The sequence below is a fragment of the Malania oleifera genome, chromosome 5 (genome assembly GCF_029873635.1).
Source record: "Malania oleifera isolate guangnan ecotype guangnan chromosome 5, ASM2987363v1, whole genome shotgun sequence".
In the NCBI taxonomy this organism is placed as follows: domain Eukaryota; kingdom Viridiplantae; phylum Streptophyta; class Magnoliopsida; order Santalales; family Ximeniaceae; genus Malania; species Malania oleifera.
The window spans coordinates 98,211,926-98,231,796 of record NC_080421.1 but is presented as its reverse complement, the minus strand read 5'-3'; the positions used below and the strand labels follow the sequence as shown (position 1 = coordinate 98,231,796).

The 19,871-nt window shown below is 35.0% G+C and overlaps 1 protein-coding gene across 3 annotated transcripts in view; it reads right to left on the bottom strand.

Moving 5' to 3' along the window:
* Positions 1–18,837, bottom strand: part of LOC131156328 (metal tolerance protein C1) — a 52,838-nt gene extending 34,001 nt beyond the window's left edge. For 2 of the 3 annotated variants that reach the window (XM_058109922.1, XM_058109923.1), the window contains exons 1-5: positions 18,281–18,769; positions 15,215–15,284; positions 11,625–11,722; positions 11,257–11,411; positions 6,261–6,376 (exon numbers count right to left, since the gene is read on the bottom strand). In XM_058109922.1, the coding sequence (XP_057965905.1) occupies positions 6,261–6,376; positions 11,257–11,411; positions 11,625–11,722; positions 15,215–15,284; positions 18,281–18,643 (802 nt within the window). In that variant the 5' untranslated portion in view covers positions 18,644–18,769. Of the gene's footprint in view, positions 1–6,260; positions 6,377–11,256; positions 11,412–11,624; positions 11,723–15,214; positions 15,285–18,280 lie in introns of all 3 variants that reach the window. The other variant, XM_058109921.1, reaches the window with a different exon arrangement.
* Positions 18,838–19,871: the final 1,034 nt, after the last annotated feature.

The following is a 19,871-nucleotide window of genomic DNA, read 5'->3' as shown; positions in this document are numbered from 1 at the left end:
ACTCCATAGTGCCTCATTTCAAAGTTTAAGGACCACTCTCGGAAAGACGCTATGGACTGACCCCTGTAGACTCATCGATAGGAGAAGAAGGCTAGAGGAGAGGAAGATGAGAGGTAAAATTAATAGTCTCTCCCTTCGTGGGTTATATTCTAAAATGTGATAGACTAGGTAAGAAGTTGTGAATACGGGAACTCAAACCCAAAGTTAGGTTCAAACCTGAACCTAAACCCAGTTTACTCCTTTACGAACTGTTTGACCCACTGGACCGGTTTGAACCGGTTATCTAGTATTTTCTTATTTATTTTTCTATTATGTTATCTATTTGAAAATTCAGGCTAATTATAAAACATCACAAAAATCAAGAAAAATATTTTGAGAATTGAAATTCATTTTTGACATTCTTTTCTACCCTAAATGAATTCTGAAACCTCCCAAGATAATATTTTCAAACTCAGAAAAATCCGACCAATTTCAAAATTTTGGGAGTGTATTTTGTAACATATCTTCTCGATTTTCCAATCCTGATGATTGCAACAAAAGGGTACGAGCTTTATAAGCTTTGTGTACCCCACTTCTAAGGGTATATATATTATGTAAATATTTGTATGATTCATTCATGTACATTTGCACTTTGTAAATTGACAAAAGGAGTAACATAAAAGGCTTTTCGAATTTACTTTGGGATAATTTTATAATTAATTTGGTACCGTTCGTAAGAACGGGCGTGTAGGGGGTGCTCATACCTTCCTTTCGCGTAACGAACTCCCAATCCGCTTTCGGGTTCATCACAGAAAGAGAGAAAAGAAAGAGGCGGGTTCAAAGGAGTTTAGGGTTTTTAGAGAAGAACTTTAAAGAGAGAAGGGAGAATCACTGAGAACACAAGATTTGAAACCCTAGGGTTTCAGATCACTCGAAACGAGAAGGGAAAGAAGAAGTGGAGGATCAAAGCTTCAGATCACTCAAAGAGAGCAGAGAGGGTTTCTTCAGAGAGAGGAAGAGAGAAGAGAGAAGAGAGAGAGAGTATTCAAGAAAGGGTTGAAGAAATGAAAGAAAGGGAAAATTTGGGGTTTAAATATCCCAAACCTCGGGACCGCAGGATTCAAGCACGTGGAACATTTTTGCTCGTCCGATTAGAAGGCTATGCGGTTACCTTCGTAGCCGTCTGATTTGAACCTTCTGTGTACACTCAAGATGAAGCCACATCAGCAATCCGAGGACGCCTTGATGCCCACCGCACAATCTGTGTTTTTATGGGACGGCTAAGATCTAGCCATGTCAGTAATCCGAGTGCATCTCACCTATGCCGTCGAATCATTACTCCCCAGCAACGGCCGCGATGACACCGTATTAGAAGTCCCCTCGATCCCCGTTCCACACTCGATCCTGGACACTTGGCATCTCTACCTCCACATCCGCTCAGCCTTACGTGGCTCTCTAAGAGCCATTCGATCGCCCCTTCAAGGCAATGGACACGATAACGCCACGTGTCCGATCCGGGTCACATTTGACCAACCACTCAGCTACTGACATGTGGCACACCATCCTCCACACTTTCATGTGTTGCGTAGTCTCTTGTGAGTCGTTCGATCTGTGTTTCTCCACAATGGACAAGATCGTGCTACATCTTTGATCCGAATCACCTTCCATCTTCCCTTTCGCTGGTCAACACGAGGCCTTACTCTGAAGACAACACGTGGCCAGTTGTTGGCCCAGTCAAGTCATCTGCAATCTTCCAATGACGCTAGCTCAGATTCCTACATCCGGTGCACATTACCCACATTGTACTTTCGCTCGATGTGAGTTACCCGGGTACTTTGATTCAGATTCTTACATCCGAATTGTTATTCTCAATCCCTTGTGTCCCTTTTTTGCTGACATAACCTGAAGAATCCACTAACTACTAAATTCCTCGAGAAAGGTGCAACATTCCCATATTGCCCTAATTACTCTTTTCTCATCCCTTGTTAGCAGAGTCAAACAACACCTGATTGACCCAAAAGCTTTAGGCAATTGTATGGTCTGGTTAAAATAGGTATTTTTTATCTTTATAAGTCTGTTGCTACAAATAACATAGGAGAGTTCCTACTGCTACCTCAAAGCAACAAGGCCTATAAAGAGGGGCAGTTGTAGACACCCCAATTCTAACCAGGCCTTTCCGAGGAAACCCCATGTGATAAAAAAGACGACTTTGTAAACCGGGAGTGGGAGGATCCAATTGAGTCCCGATTTATTTCAAAATTGAGTCCCTTTGACGCTAGCTCGGATTCCTACATCCAATGCACATCATCTCCTGGTACGCTAGCTCAGATTCCTACATCTGGTGTGCGTTACCCCCTTTTGTACGCTAACTCGGATTCCTACATCCGGTGCACGTTACCCTCTTTGACACTAATTCGGATTCCCACATGAATGTAACTCAGGAAGGGAGAGTCTATTAATTTTACCCCTCGTCTTCCTCTCCTCCGTTCTTCTTCTCCTATCAATGAGTCTACAAGGGTCAGTCTATAGCGTCTTTCCAAGGGTGGTCCTTGAACTTTGAAATGAGGCACTACAGAGTGCTTTCTACAGATGGACTGACCCGACACCGGTAGAAGACGTGATCGGTCGACCACTTGATCTCTCGGGAAAATGGAACGTAGCCTAGCCACTCACTCACAAAGAGAGAGACAAACTTCATAATCTCAACAATAGAAGACTTCAATATATTCCAAATTTTCTCTTCTTTTTTTTTGTGCTTACAATGAGAAGGCTATTTATAGACTTAGCTTAGGGCAAGCATGGAAAACAAGACATAGGGGAATAATTATGAGGGGAACAAAGCATGGGGTAAACAATTATGAGGGGAATATAGCATGGGGTAATTGATAATGAAGGGGACAATGCATGAAGTACACAATTATGAGGGGAATATAGCATGGGGTGAATGATAATGAGGGGAACAATGCACGGGGTGAACAATTATGAGGGGATCAAAGCATGGGGTGAATGATAATGAAGGGGACAATGCATATGGTGAACAATTATGAGGGAAATATAGCATGAGGTGAATGATAATGAGAGGAACAATGCATGGGACGAACAATTATGAGGGGAGCAAAGCATGAGGTGAATGATAATGAATGGGACAATGCATGGGGTGAACAATTATGAGGGGAATATGATATGGGTGAATGATAATGAGGGGAACAATGCATGGGGTGAACAATTATGAGGGAAACAAAGTATGGGGTGAATGATAATGAGAGGAACAAAGCATGCTTACATTTTACAAATTAAATAAATAAATAATAATAATAATAATAATAGTAAACAAATATACATCAAGAATGGCCCAATTGTGTGGAACCCATGAAGATGTGTGAGGCCCACAAGCCATGTGGGAGCAACAAGCCGCATGAGAGTTATAGGAATCCGAGCTAGCGTCAAAGAGAGTAACGTGCACCGGATGTAGGAATCCGAGCTAGCGTACCCGGAATGACGTGCATCGGATGTGGGAATCCAAACTAGCATCAAAGGGGGTAACGTGCACCGGATGTAGGAATTCGAGCTAGCGTACTAAAGGGGGTAACTTGCACCGGACGTAGGAATCCGAGCTAGCGTACCAGTAGATAACGTGCATCGGATGTGGGAATCCGAGCTAGCGTCAAAGGGACTCAATTTTGAAATAAACCGAGACTCGCGGATCCTCCCACTTGCGGTTTACAAAGTCGTCTTTCTTATCACACGGGGTTTCCTCGGAAAGGCCTTGTTAGAATTGGGGTGTCTACAAGGAGCATAGTAGTGCTGGCTATGTGATGAGAAAAGCACAGGAGATTAGAGTTTTTGAAGTGAGGATGGCTGGAGATGTTTTTACCAGCGTGTGGGGCATCCTCCAATGGTTGGACGGCAATGAAAATTGGACGGAAGCGTTGCAGGGGGTTCTGTGTAGAGTCTAAGCTGGAAATTGGGTTTCAAATAATAGGAAACGACTGGAATTTCCTGTAAAGTTAAGAACTGCTTTTTTCGTTTTTTTTTTTTTAAATACTGAAGTTTCAGAACAGAAAAGGGAGGAAGAAGCATGGAATGAAGAAGAGACCAGAGAAGAAGATAGAAGAAGGGAGGAAGGAAGTGAAAAAAGAACAGAGAATCAAAATAGAAAAGAGAGAGTTCATATCAGCAAACAAGAAAGGAAAGAGAAATGAGAGAACTAAGGGAATTATGGGGAGAAATAGAAGAAGAGGAGAAGAAGAGAAGGAGAAGAGTTACATAGAAGAAGAAAGAGGGCAATATGCTGCTGGGCAGCAGAGAATTAAAGACAGAGCAAGAGATCAGAACAGAGAAAAGAAAGAAAAATAAAGAAGAAAAAAAAAAAGGAGAAGAGGAGAAGGGTGAGGGAGAATATGTGGACTGATATGGAAGAATTGAGATCGATATTGGGCTCTGATAACAAATGATGCAGGGGCAGCATCAAGGTTCTGCAGCCATGGGAGAATTTAGAAGAAATGGAAGAGAGAAAGGAAAGTAAAGGGAAGAGAGAGGAGATACAAGGGGGAACTCATGCTCAATTCCAATTCAAATTCCTCAATAACTGCTTACAACATGGCTTTCACAAACTATTTTTAAGAAAGCCTAAACACAAAAAATTACGCAGCTACCCCTAAAACTACATGAATTACAAACAAACCCATACTTTACACAAATATTAAAAAAAAAAAATCAAATACATATATTCCTATACTAATTATTACTAAATACACATAATAAACAACTAACTAAACCCAACAATTATCGATCCAATTCTTCTTAAGTAGTCCCCGACTAATATCTTCCCAAGGTCTTGCTTCTTGTCCTACATCACCTAGATTATTCTATTTTTATAAATTGTAAATGTAAAAAAGTATTAGTAATAAAAACAAAAAAGCAAAAAAATATTTATACTTATAAATTTTTATTTATAATTATAAATTTTTATTTATAAATGGAAATAAATAGAAGAAAAAAATCGCTATGTCAACTAACATACTCTTGAAAAATATAGAACTAAGCATCTATTATTAAGCCGTTTTTCCTTGTTTTAAGAGAGAGAAAATCTGGTACAGGTAGTCTGCAGTGAGACCTTTGATTATCTCACCAACCTCCTTTGTATTATCTGTTTGTAAAAAAACACCTACCTGCCCTGAAGATTTGGAACAATCACCCTACATCCATCAGTTTTCAGCAGCTTTTGACCATTATAAAGGAGTGTTATAAACAATTTATAATGAAAAATATGTTCAAATTGGAAACACATACAAAATACAAAATTGAACAAAATTTTGCAGAGAAACAGCCCACTTGTTTCTGGAGAATAGCTGGTAAACATAGGTGTGCAATATCAATTGACTGAGTATTTAACACAGATCCTCGTTGTCTGAAGAAAACATCAACTTCAATTGGTACTTCTTTTCAAAGAAATGCAAAAAGGAGATAACAAATCTGGTCATTCACTAAGTGAAGCAAACAAATAAAGGCTTAGAGCAGCACAATTAAATAGATCAATCAAATAAGAAAACAACATAAAACAACATCTAATTCTTTAGAAGAGAAAAATAGCCAGGAATTTTTCACTTGCACTTTAGATTGTCAAACAATTCCTCCTGAGACCAGCAGAAAGCTAATCAGAGTTCCATAATTTACCAATTGAAAGAGTAGAGGCAAGCCAGCAGGGCAGTACATACTAAATTTGCAATGAAGTAGTCTGCAGAGTGTATTAGTCAATGACCCCCATTTTGAGGTAAGTGTTAGTCTCAACCCAGTCCATTCAACAACAAATTAACTGAAATATAGTTGCAAGCAAAAGTATGCCATGCAGGAGACTGGTTACAAAATAAAACAAAAACACCAAGTGCATAAGGCTCCCATAGTCCCACACCATATTGGTGCCTGGTGAGGGCACAATCCATGCATCAATCGGAACCTGAACCAACCTCTCCGAATACAGAGGTGAGGCTGGGCATCATGCCTTATGGACCCTACCCCCTTCCCTGATATGGCACAAGAACCTTCTGCACTAGGTATTGCATTTAAATTCAGTAACCAGTCACCCCCACAACTTATTGCTGCTTACAACAATATTAGATATAAGGTATGGTCAAGTTGATTGCACTGAGACAAGAATTTACTGCAAAAATGAGGGTTATTGATTAAAAAACACTCTATAGCCTACTTACTCCATTGACAATATAATGCATAATCTTTACATATAAAATTACACATTTATTGCAGAAAGAAAACATTCTTACCAACCCCAATAAGAGCAACTATGGAAGAGACGGCATCCGCACGATGATGCCATGCATTTGCTTTCATCAGTCCACTGCCCACCCTTTCCCCTGCCCTTTTTGTTACCCGGTAAAGCCTAAAAGCATGACCAAAAGAAAATTACATCACTTTGAGAAGCAATTTCAAAGAAAAAAAACACAACACAGTGCATAATTATCCTCCTTAAGTCTCAAAAAGCTGCTAACCAAATTGGAAATGTGGAATGAAAAGTGAAGGAGAAGGGGGGGATTAGTAATCATTAGCCTTGCTATAAGAAAACTCTCTTCAATCCTATTTCATTGCTAATGATAGAGGATAAAAGAATTAGGTACATTAACATTTTCAATCTACCCTGTTTTATGCCACATGGAGAAATTTATCAGCAAAGTTATCTTCTCTGTGAATGAGAAAATACCAAATATTTTCTGGGTAAAACGAGCTGCAAGCACATTGATCCACAAATTCCAATATGTCCCTCTTATTTTGGTCCCCATGCACAGAAGAAAAATTCTTTGAATAATTGGATTATAAAGTACAACTGTTGAACAGTTTAACTTGAATTATTACCATGCACACTGTTAAGCATTAGAATAAAAATATAATCCAGCTTTGTAACTTTGGAATTTTTTTATACAGGGAATTTAGACAGCCCCCTCAACATTATAAGAAAGAAATAAGAGTTTATGTAAAAGTATATGCATGTGGTACCTCCATGAAAGCCCTTGCTTTGGGTCAAGTAATTTTTTTATGCATGGCATTTAAAGAACCACCTCTACATTATAAGAAAGAATCAAGAGTTTATGCGATGGTACATGCACGTCCCTCAATAAAAGTTCATGCTTTGCTGTCAATTTTCTTCAAGACATTAGTGAACACTAATGTACTCCTAACAGTTAACACTAGCAAAACTTGTTTTTCGAATAAGCATTTTTGCATATTTACTGCTAATTCCACAAACAGTCTACCAGAATACCATTAACTTATTTACCATGATCCTATCCAAATCATACCTTATTCCATCCAAGAATCTTAACTTACTTCCAATCACAATTTTTAAATGCAAGAAACCTTATTGTTCACTTTAAAGATAGTCCTACATGATGAAACCTTACAACAGAGGATGTAAATTGGTACTTCTTTCAAAAAAAAAAAATGCAGTAGTTGCCACGCTGCATGCAAAGAAATAATTTGAGGAATTCATCCAAAGATGATAAGACAGATTTATTAGCCCTGGGGAGGGCTTCCATGGGCTCTGTGGAAGACCCACTGCAACATTTATATTTTTCTCACTTAAACTCTGTTGCAGTTCCCCATGTTTTCTTTTTCCTTTCATGTTGTAAAGATATACTCCTCAGTCCTCTCTATGCTATTCCTTCCCTAATGTTTTTCATCTTTACCAATAAATTCATCTCTGATTACCAAAAGGAAAAGAAGAGAGAGAGAGGGACTAAGGAGAATTGGATAAATTAATGGGAACCAAGGAGGATTGGATAAATTAGTGTTAAGCGCTGTTCACTAAATCAAGTTCTAAATTTGTGAACTGGTCACTAAACTATTAAGAGGGGCGGTAAGTGGTGGAGTGATATATTATCAGTTAGAAGCATTAAGAGGATATTGAGGTTTATTATGATGCAATAAAGTGCAAACAAACTCCCTGAATGTTTAAGATAACGTATTAGAAATAATAAGAGCCAATGAGTAAAACAAAATTAGGGAGGCAAACAGTATGGCTGATATTTTAGCTAATTAAAGCCATGCTGTTCTTAGGACTCAGCAATGGAGGTTCGACCTACCTTTTGAGATAAATCAAGTCATTGAAGAGAATTCAGTGAGGTTTAGGAATTAAGTCCTTGTCTACCTTTAATCAAGCTCTCCTCAGTAAATGGCTTCGGAGATTTACAAGAGAGAAGGATAATCTCTGGAGGAGAGTAATTGCTTCGAAGTCTGGTCTTCAGTATAATAGTTGGACTACCAAAGCTGGCAGAGGCCCTCGTGGTAACGGAGTCCATAAAATAAATAAATCAAGAAAGGTGCAGAGGATTTCTTCCTTCATATCGGTCTCAGGGTAGGAAATGGGGATAAAGTTTTTTTCTCGCATGATGTTTGGTACGGCCAATCTCCCCTTAGCACCAAATTCCCCTCCACCAGTCTGGCTTATGACCAGGATGCTATCATCTGCAATCATCTCCAAATTTCTGACCAAGGAAATTTTTGAATCATTCCTTTGATTAGGAATGCTTTTGACCAAGAAATGGAACAACTTACTAATTTCTTTGATTGCTTAAACAAAGCCACTGCAGTAACACCACAACAATCCAAAGTGGACCCTCGATAATAAATCCATGTTCACGGTCAAATCCTTCTATAGGAAACGCACTCCCCCAAGAGAAACTCCTGACAACTTTCCATGGGAGCCCATTTGGCAAACAGCAACCCCCACTAAAGCTGATTTAATCTACAAAAAAGGGGGCTGACCCTTGTGAACAGGTGCTTCTTTTGTTCTGAAAATATGTGGAATCTATTGACTGGAACCTCCTGCACTGCTCCTGACCACGCCCTTTGTGACCTGGCCATTTCCTTGTCAGATGCCAATGGGTTATCGCTAGAACAGTGGCAGGTGAATTATGGGCTAGGAATGGAATCCATGCTAGTAAGGAGAGGAAGAAAGCCTAGTCCCTCATTCCCCTTGCCATCTTTTGGTTGGTGTGGGGTGGGGAGGGGGGGGAAGAATAAGAGAGCTTTTGAAGGAGTGGTTATAACCTTTAATGTATATAAAGAACAATCGATTAACACTGTTACTAGATGGGAGAGTGCTTTGTCCTTTGTTGACTCACTTGTAATTTTATACATATTTCTTTTTTATTTTTGACTCCCCGCAAAGCAGGTAAGAGTTTGCTGTTCTGTACATGGTGGAATCCCCTTGATGCCCTTAAAAGAATTTTTCTTCTGCTGAATCAAAAAAAAAGATCAATCGAAAGTTTAAGGAAAAGAAGAGGGAGTTACATTTGGCTTTTATCAACCTAAAGAAAGCATGATAGAGTACCTAGGGAAGTGCTTTGGTGGGTTCTAGAAAATAAGGGAGCATACAGTAGGTATACTGATGTCATTAAGGATATGTATATGATAGATTAACAACTAGCATTAGGACTATAAGTGGAGAGTCTAGTCACAACAGGTGTACACCAAGGTTCTACTTTGAGCGGTTACATATTTGCTTTAGGGATTGATGAACTGAATATCCAAAATAAGATCCCATGTCGTATGTTACTAGCAGATGATATTATTCTAATTGATGAAAATTGAAAGTAGAAGTGGGGTAAAATCTAAGCTAGAACTTCGGAGAACAATTTTTAAAGTCTAGAGGTTTTAGGATAAGAGGAAACAAGATTAACCATGTGAAATGTAATTTCAGCCATATAAGGAGGAATATTGAAGATAAGATTAAACTTGATGATAAAGAAATCAACAGCATTAATAGATTTCGATATCTCGGATCTATTATGCAAGCAGAAGGAAAAATCGAAGAGGTTGCAGCACATAGAATTAAAGCAAGATGGGTAAAATGGAGGAGTGCTTCAGGTGTGCTACGCATTCGTAGGATACCATTAAAATTAAAAAGAAAAGTTTTATAATATTGGGCAACTAAGAAACAATTCAAAAATTAAAAGTTGCGGGAATGTGAATGCTAAGATGGATGAGTGGTAAAATATTAAAGAATAAATTATGGAATGAACATATTTGCAACAAGTTAGGAATAGCACAGGCAGAAGATAAGGGAGGGACGACTTAGATGGTTTGGGCATTTGAAACGAAGTCCAAGTAGTGCATCAGTAAGGAGGAGTGAGCTAGTTATTGTTAATGGCACTAGAAAAGGTAGGGGTAGACCTAAAATTACTTGGCATGAGGTTGTGAGAAGGAATAAACAACTCTGCAGTTAGTTGAAGAAAATGCCTTTGATCGCATGAATTGGAGGGAAAGGATTCATATAGTCAACCCCACTTAGTGGGACTTAAGGCTTATTGCTGCTGCTGCTGCCGTTGTTGTTGTTGTTGTTATTGTTATATAGACATGTCATTTTCTTTCTGAGTGCTCCTCTTCCTAATAATAATTGAAATGAATTTTTTTTTAAATGAAAATATCAAATCTTATTTGCTTTCATTCCCTTTTTTAAATTACTGTTTTCTTTTGTTCCCATGCATGGTACATTCATAATTCTTAAAGTTAAGGGAATGCCCTGAAGATAATCAAGTAATTCAATTTATTCAAATAATGTCACCAACAAGGGAATGGTTTTGGTGAAATTGGCATGTAAACAATTAAATTGAGGTAAGATACATCTATAAGTAACCATCCTCATTTTATAATGTTTGATCATCCATGATGAGGAAATTAGTAATGAATTATGGTCTATATTCTATAATACAAACTATGCTCTAACACGAAACAACATGTCCACAAAAAAAAAAAATTATCTTTTTCTTTCTCTTAATAAATATTCTTTTTGTATCCAAAAGAAATAACTATGGCTCAAAAACAGTATGTTGAGAAAGCAAAGCAGTTAGAAAATAGGAAATAGGTCCAAAAATGACAGATAAAAGAACTGGGTGAGATGGCCAAAACAGCCATGGGTTGCATTGATTAAAAAATAATTCATAATTTATGGTTTAGGAGAAAAAAAAATGACCTCGTACGGGGGCATGCTGCCACCCAAGATCCATATAGGCTGCCTAAATCATTTGAATGAGGCTTAATTGACTTAAGATATACAATAAAAATCTCTACAATATAAAATGAAATGGGCGACTAATGACCTATATGAACATAGTAGTAAACCGAGTTACATGAACATACTGGTATTCTCACAAAAAGGTATTTGTGAAAAATCTATAATATCTTATATAGCTCAACTCACTTTAAAGCAGTAGAGCATGCACAATTTCGCCATGCATACAGAACTAGTTTAAATATTTTGTTTACCCTTCTTTAACAGCTATAGATACAATTGTCATATTTAAAGCTAGGATAGGGTGATCCATAGAAATTCCATGGTGATGTTCATGGTGATGATGGCTAAGCACATGCCCGAGTGTTAATGACTGATTAACTGTTTCAGGAGCAGCTGACAACAATCCCTGCACAAGAGGGAAAAAAATAAATGCTAAAAGAAGGAATGCAATCATAGTAGAATTTATTATTGTCTAAACATTAGCTACAGTTAGATATAATTTGAACTTGTTGAGCACCAACTATTATTAGGATCGTATGAATTGGCAAAGTAATTGAGATTGATGAATCAAGTACTGTAATCAAAGGAAGAATAGAAGAAGAAGAAGAAGAATCCTGACCAGTAAAAGATCTAAAGCATGCCATGCAATTCCCCCAGCTGTCACCAGAAGCATACCAGATATACCGAGGGCACCTAGAGTCTCAAATTTACCATGTCCTGAAATATCAGATGGGAGAAGATTAATTATCAATATAGAACAAAGATTACCGCTTAATTTTTTTACTAAACAAATTCCCTACTGCATTATGCAGCCTCAGTAATACTTTAAGAAGAAGATTTCTCAATGATTGACCACCAGTTGCACATTCACCTTCCCATAACTAGTTCCAGACTTGAAATTTTAAATCAAACTCCAGTGTCTCATTTACTCAACTACTCAAGTGTCACTTACTAAATTATTATTAAGAAATTTTTTCCTTCTTTTTTTTTTTTATAGAAAAAGAAACTATAATGAGAGGGAAAGTTGTACAGAAATGAGGATAAGATATCCTACTAAAAATAAAAATAAAAAACTAAATAAAAGGGAAAAAATCCAAAGCTAGATATAATAGAACAATCAAACTAAAAAGCCATCCAATCACGCTGAAGATCAAAGAAACAAAAACCGCTGAACAGCCAAAAGAAAACGGCCTCAAAGAGGCATACAAAAGAAAACAACTTTGTCCTAAATCAAATGCACAGGTGACGAGTGATTAGAAAAAATAGAAGCATTCCACTCCAACCAAATAACCCAGACTGCAAAAACTACAACCAGAACCTTCTCACATCCTTACACCTCTCTCCAAATCTTTGAAGATAATGTCACCAATGAACTTAAGCACACCCAACAGTCACCAAATAATCAAAAAGCTTATGCCATAAGCTCCAAGCCACAAAGGAATGTAGAAACAAATGAACATGAGACTCATTACTAACATAACACATCACAAATATTTTAGGAGACAAAGCCTTTTATGATCTCCTAGTCTGCAGCAAACTATTGGTATACTCTATTAAGGGTCAGTGGGAAATAAATCTGCAGTGTTTAGATGATTATAATAGAAAGGATTTAAAGAGGGGTTTTCTTATCCAGCTTTTTAATTAGGTTTTTTTTTCTTTTGTTATTTACTTTTTCTCTTGAGGATTTCTTCTCCACTTTTAGCTTGTAATCTATTTTTCCTTAATAAATCTTTTATCATCTAAAAAAATGACCATCCACACAAAAAGTGGAAGTTCCATGAAACCAATTCCCATCAAGATTCAAAAAAGAGGATATGGACACATTATGAAGGGTGGTGAAAAAAGGAAGGGAAAAAAAAAAAGCAACAAGAAAATAGTAATCCCCTAACCATAATCCTCCCAAAAATCGAACTTGAAAACCATCCTCCACTCTATACTTGATAAAAGGAAAGAATAGGGGTGAAACAGGAAAAATGAATTTCCACGGGTAGAAGACGATGAAATGAAAAGCAATCATAATTATGAAAGAGAAAAAGAAGAAAGAAGAGAACAACACATGAGAGCGAGAAATCATCTCTCCCCTCAGCAACCATAAGTTTGCTTTTTGTGTATGGCCTCTCTTACCAAACCTAATGTCTAAAGGACTTGTAAACTGAAAAAACATACTTAGGGATTGTTTGGAACCACTTATGTAGAAGTGCTTTTTAGAAAAAGTGTTGAATTTAATAAGTACTAATAATAAGTGATGAATTGAAAAAAAAACTCAAAGTTATAAGTGGTGTTTAGTTTTGTTTAAAATAAGTGGTATTTGGTTACTTACTTTCATTATAAAATACTATATGATTATTTTTAAACATATTTTAAATTAAAAATATTATTATTTTTAATAACAAATTTCATTAATAATTATTTTAATTATTTAGAGTAAATTTTGAATATTTATATTAAAAATAATATAATATTATTATTTTTAATTAATAATAATCATATTACTAATTTATATTTATAATATATTACTATCACATTAAATTATGATAAAAATAATATTATTAATTAAATTTAAAATTTTAATCTGTTTAATGTTAATTTAAATTAATAAATAGTTCTTGTTCAATCCATAATTGAATTATGTATTTGTAAATATAATTAAATAAAAAATAATATTATTTTTATAATTAAAATTTAAATAATAATTATACTAAATTTTTCAATTAAAATTTAAATATTTTCTATTAACTAAACTAATATAATATAATTTATTAGTTAGCAATAATTATGTTATTAATGTATATTTATAACATATAATTATGAAATTAATTTATGTTAATAGTAGTATTAATAACTAATTAAAAATTTTAATTTATTTTAATGTTAACTTAAATTTATAGATGATTCTTTTTATTCATTCTAGAATTTAATTATATTTTATTAATAATTAATAGATTATAATGTATAATAAAACAATATATGATTAACTTTTAAGCAACAATTTAATTAACTATTATTTTTAATCACCATTTAAATATTTTTATTAAGTAAAAAAATAAAATATTATTTTTTGATTAATAATAATCTTGTTCTTTAATATATAGTTATAATATATGATTATCATATTAATTTATGTCAAAATAATATTATTAATTAAATCAATATTTTTAATTTTAATATTAATTTAAATTAATAGATGGTTTTTCTTCTTTATTCCAAAATTGAATTATGTTTCATTGATAATTAATATATTATAATACATAATAAAATAATATATGATTATCTTCTAATGTCTTTTTTAAATTATAAAACAGTCACTTAATTTTCTTACATTTATAAAATTGACCCTGCTTATGAACACTGCCACTTATAAGTGGCCAAAAGCTATCTTGGATTGCTTCACAAAATTCACTTAAATAGTTCTCAAAAATGTGGTTCTAGAAAAGCACTTATTACAATAGGTGTTTGTTGTGGTGCAAGCCAAATGCCACTTTGTTATAAAAGTGCTTATTTTAAGTGATAAGTGCTATAAGCACTTTCTTTAAGTGCTCCCAAACGGGGGCTTAGACCTAAAAACACTCTGCAATACCCATAGACCTTATAAAAAAAAAAAATGGTTGTTGTAAATGAATTTCCACAAAAACAAACAAAATAAACAGCAAACAAACAAAAACTATGCCCTTATCCCAAGTTTTTGGCATTACCGACATGAATCATTTTTCTCCAAGAGAGCAAACAACACATTAATATAAAATAGCATAAAAAATATTCAAATAAAGCAATAAATATTCCTAAACTAAATTAGAATTTTTCATATTAAAACAGAATTCAACAAACCACTCACTTACAACAGCTCAACTTTGTCATAAAGTTCTTTGTCAATGTAGGCAATGTAATGCAATGGCATTGCTAGTGGTCCACAGCACAGCATATTGATTTAATGCTATAAACCATAACCACTCTATCTTTTAATCTTTTCACACCTCACAGAAAAAAAAAAAAAAAAGTTTTGACAAATAATTAAATTAATTATTTTAAAAAATAATTATAGGAAGTTAGAACTAGGTGGAATAAACAAGAAACAAAAGATATCTCAATCAGGTCCAATTGTGCTTTATTGCAAATCACATTGTCATCAAAAATTTTAAAAAAAAAAAAGTAGGCTACACAGGCATAAATTGAGATAAATGACGTAGCATGTGAGTACAAATCAAAAGTGACCATATGGGTGCTCTTTGTCCCTAGGAGCCCTTGCAACTTTAAATGACAATAAAGCAATGCCACTAAGAACCTGCAATTCAAAACACATAATGATAATAAGCAGAGAGTGCATCACCATAAAATAAGAAAGTTGATCATACAAATTATGTTGAATAAATAACTCAAACAATTCAGGAGATGCATAAGGAGGAAGACACATGAATTATCTCAGCTCATTAACATTAAGCCACAAGTAAATCCAGAGCACATTGAGCAATATGCATGACCTGACATATGAAAGAAATTTAAGCTATGTCAATAAATAAGTTTTGCTATGTAATTGTCACTTTTGCTCTGCACAAATACTTGACGTTATGTTTTTCTTATATGGTTTAACACAAAATCTAAGAAGTGATGCCGGAAAGTCACAATCTATGCTTCAATTTGTTGAGAATTTCATTTGTAAGTTTGTCTCACATTGGAAAAGTAGAGTGGAGGATGGGTATTTATATACATGGTTGAACCTAGGACCCAATAGGCTTAAACTTTTTGGTCAAGTTGGTGCTCACCCATGTATGTCAAATGCCCACGTGAATACTCCGCTGGTGCTAACAAAGTGGTATTAGAGCTGCGGTTTTCATTGATAAGAAGTTTGACAAATTGCTTGAAAGAAGAAATGGAAAAAAAAAAAAAAAAAGTAGTCAACAATCAATTTGAGGTGGAGAAATTTGACAGAAAATGGAATTTTGAACTATAGAAGTTGAAGTTTCATGACGTGTTGGTACAACTTGGGCAACACAAAGTCTTGCTCAAGAACGAGCAAAATGTCGGAAAAATGTCTGATGATAATTGGGAAGAAATGGGCAAGAGTGTTATTTCTACAATCTGTTCATGCTTATCGGATGATATTTTGTTCAACATCAAAAGTGAGAAGATAGCTGCAAATTTGTGGGAAAGATTGAAAAGCTTGCATCAAGTTAAATCTCTCTTCAATCAAATTCTCCTAAAGAGAAAGGCAAGAAGCTTTATTCTTTGAAGATGAGTGAAGGTGCCAAAGTCTCGGGTCACTTGAATGCTTTCCAAGACATTCTAAGCCAATAGGAGAGCACTGGAGTGATGTTAAAAGATGAAGACAAGGCAGTGAGTTTGCTTTGTACGTTGTCAGTAGTTATGATGGTCTCATCATGAACTTTAGTTACTCTAAGGAAAATCTCAAATTGGATGATGTAATAACCACATTGTTGGCCAATGAACTTCAAAGGAGTGCAACCATAAAAATCCTCAGTTTTGGTGGAAATGAGGTTCTTGTTACTAAAGGACGGTCAAGTGGACATCATCAAGGAGCTATTCAAAAACCCGGAATGGTAGACTTGTTTGTTGCCACTGTGGAAAGAAAGGGCATGTGAAGAAGGAATACTAGAATAGAAAGAATCAAGGCAACAAGCATGGGAGTGAAGCAAATCAATGAGGAGAGTCCATTGCCTATTGTGATTTGTACGAAAAATGGGAGTGACACATATCAATAAGGATAGTCCATTGCCTTTTGTGATTTGTACGATGTCTGTAAGGGTTCTAATACTCATGAAAAATGAATTCTTGATAGTAGTGTGACTCATCATGTGTGCTCATACAGATCATGGTTTCATTCTTATGATTGATGTGATAAACTGAAAATAGTCATGTGACAATGGGAAACAACTCAAAATCTGAGTTGGTTGCATCCGAATAAAAATGTATGATGGTGTTGAGAGAAATCTTGAAAACATATGCACGTAGGACTTGAAAGAAAACTTGATTTCACTCTCGAAATTAGATTCAAGAGGGTATAGGTTCACCATTCAAAGTGGATATCTATATACATATATATATATATATACATATATATATATATATATATATGTATGTATGTATGTATGTATGTATTTTTTAAATTTCAAAAGGTACACTTGTGGTGAGGAAGGGATCCCGCAAGGAAACTCGTGCAAGTTGATCGATACAACAATAATGAAAAATGTGAGTGATTCAAGTGCAAGGAAAAAAATATGTTCTTTTCAAAGAAGTGAAAGGTGGTTGGGTCAACAAACTAAAAGTTCACTGCGGGAGAAAGATGATTGTATTTCCAATAGAGAAGGGTAAGCCACATGGGTCTTCTCTATATTTCAAGCCAACATAATTTGGTTCGATAGTCGACAAGTGGAGACTTTATCAAGGTGGAGGATTTTAGCTCAATGATAGCACCACATGTGTGTGAGGTGGAGATTTGTTGGGTTGGTCCTACCTTTGTCATGGATGTGATGGAATCCAAGTAATACAAATGCTAAATAAAATAAGAATAAAATAAAGTAGAAGGAAGAAGAGTGTTGGAAGTTGACTCTTGCATAGGGGGCATAAATCCTCAATGCTTGGTCGTCATACCAAACTTGCTTTCAAGGCTAATTAATTACCCATGGTTAATGGCATGCTTAATTAACTTTTTGCAACAGGGTGATTTCTTCTTTGATGACTCCTTGATTAATGTGTATGACTTAACTTCCCTAGAATAAAAGAGTGTATTTTCAAAGTAATGCATTGATTCTGGGGGCAATTGCCTTGACTATTGTGGCATTGACGTCTATTAGGTGGTTCAACATTATATACATGTTATGTCTATAAAAGGAGAGGGGTTTCATTGTCATGTGATGTGAGAGATGGAGTAGAGTGAGAGTTTAAGTTCAAGAGAAAGTGAATTGTAAAAAGGATTCATCTTGGATTCTTCCTCCTATACAAATTATCTTTTCTTGGATTAGAAAAAGGTTGTGAGTTTTTCACAATTGTGGGAAGAGAATTGGTACTTTCTTCTTGTATTTTCTCTACACCTTGACAGAATTAAATTCTTATCAGATTGCCCATGGACATAGGACTAGTGCCGAACCAAATAAATTTCTTGTGTTTTTTATTATTGTAATTTCGTTATCTTTTAACCAATTGCGGTGTGCGTGGTCCTTGAGGCCCAGCACAATTAACACTTCAGCTCCTATTTTCAAGCACCTTAACAGCAAGAACAGCACAATACAAGTAGTGGGCAGTTAGCGAGCAAAATTATCTCACCACATCGGACACCGAGTGGGCTGCATCAGCAATAATAGCGGTGCTCCCTGTTAGATAACCAGTCAAGGCCTTTCCGGCAGCCAAACTGAGGTCGGCGGCGAGGCCCAGCCGGAAAATTTTCTCGCCCTCCGTACCAGTACGCTGGTGGTGGCCCTGGGGGTGGTCACGGTGAGCGTGGCCCACGTGCCACCTTCTGTAGACCTTGGAGTTGGGACTGTCGGAGAATATCAAAGAAGGGCCATGCAACTGAAAACGGATAGCTCGAATTGAACGATCGAGATGAGAATCGCTGAGAGCAGAAGAAAGGGTTTTTGAGATGAGGGTTTTGTAAATGGGATTGAAATTGTGGAATCTGAAGCCCATTTCAGAGATTGAATTTCCGATTCTCAAACCAAATCAAAGCGTTCTTGTTTTGGGTTTGGATTGTTCGGACATGTAACGCAGAAGAACGATTGAACAGCGAACAGTGAATTTCATTTTCTTGGAACGGTGATCAACTGGAAAAAGGAGGGATTTATGATGCAATTATATTTTTGGGCCTGGAACGGCCCACGCGACGCACGAAGGCCCCAGTTTGTGTTTGCGATTAGGGAAACGACCTATATTTTAATATTTAGAATTATTAAAAGAATATGAAGTCAAAATTATTGAAATCTATATTACAATATACATCTCATTTATATAGTATTCAATTATTAATGCTAATATACTTTGTATGTAAAAAATTATAAAAGTTATAGTGATTTCCCAGTAAACATTATCTTATATATTATTTTTAAACCTTAATATTTTGACACAATAATGTAATTAATGTGTAAACATTTTTTCTTTATATATATATATATATATATATATCCTCCATCTGTTTTAGATGTGACACTATCTTCTTAACCCAATAAAGCAAAGTTACTAAAAAGGTATTTTAAAATACCTAAAATTTTTGGTTCATGACGATTTACTCTTTTCATGGTAACATAATTATTTGTGAGACGTTTGATTAATAATTTTAAAAATACATTTATGAAATTATATTCATGAGAATCTCACTATTAAAAATTAAATATTTTAATTTATAGGAATATAGGCAAGAACTGAATATCATGTCATTATTTGATTAAATATGAAAATCTTAACAAGTGTTTTAAGAAAATTACTACTATACTCTTCAGTTGCATATGAATGATGTAGAAGGAGTAGTAATATTTTCAACACAAAAACCTATTAAAGATATATATCAAATTAAATCTATATCCAAAAAATTCAAACATTATAAATTAAAAATTTTAATACATAATAAATCAATTAACCAAAATAATGTGGTAGTATGGATTCAAAATTTCAACTATAATGATTTACTATTGTAGCATAATAATACTATTTTTTTTTTCTTGTTTTATTTTTATTATGTTAATTTATTATTATAAATACAATATTAATAGCCTGTAATAATGCTATATTTTGAGGAATTGATACAACCAAATTTCATTGGAACTGATGAATTTACTAAATTTCACTTATTTCATTTCTCTTTGAAGGATAAAATGAAGATGTGATTTAATTTTTTGAAACCTAACTCTATCTCTAATTGGAA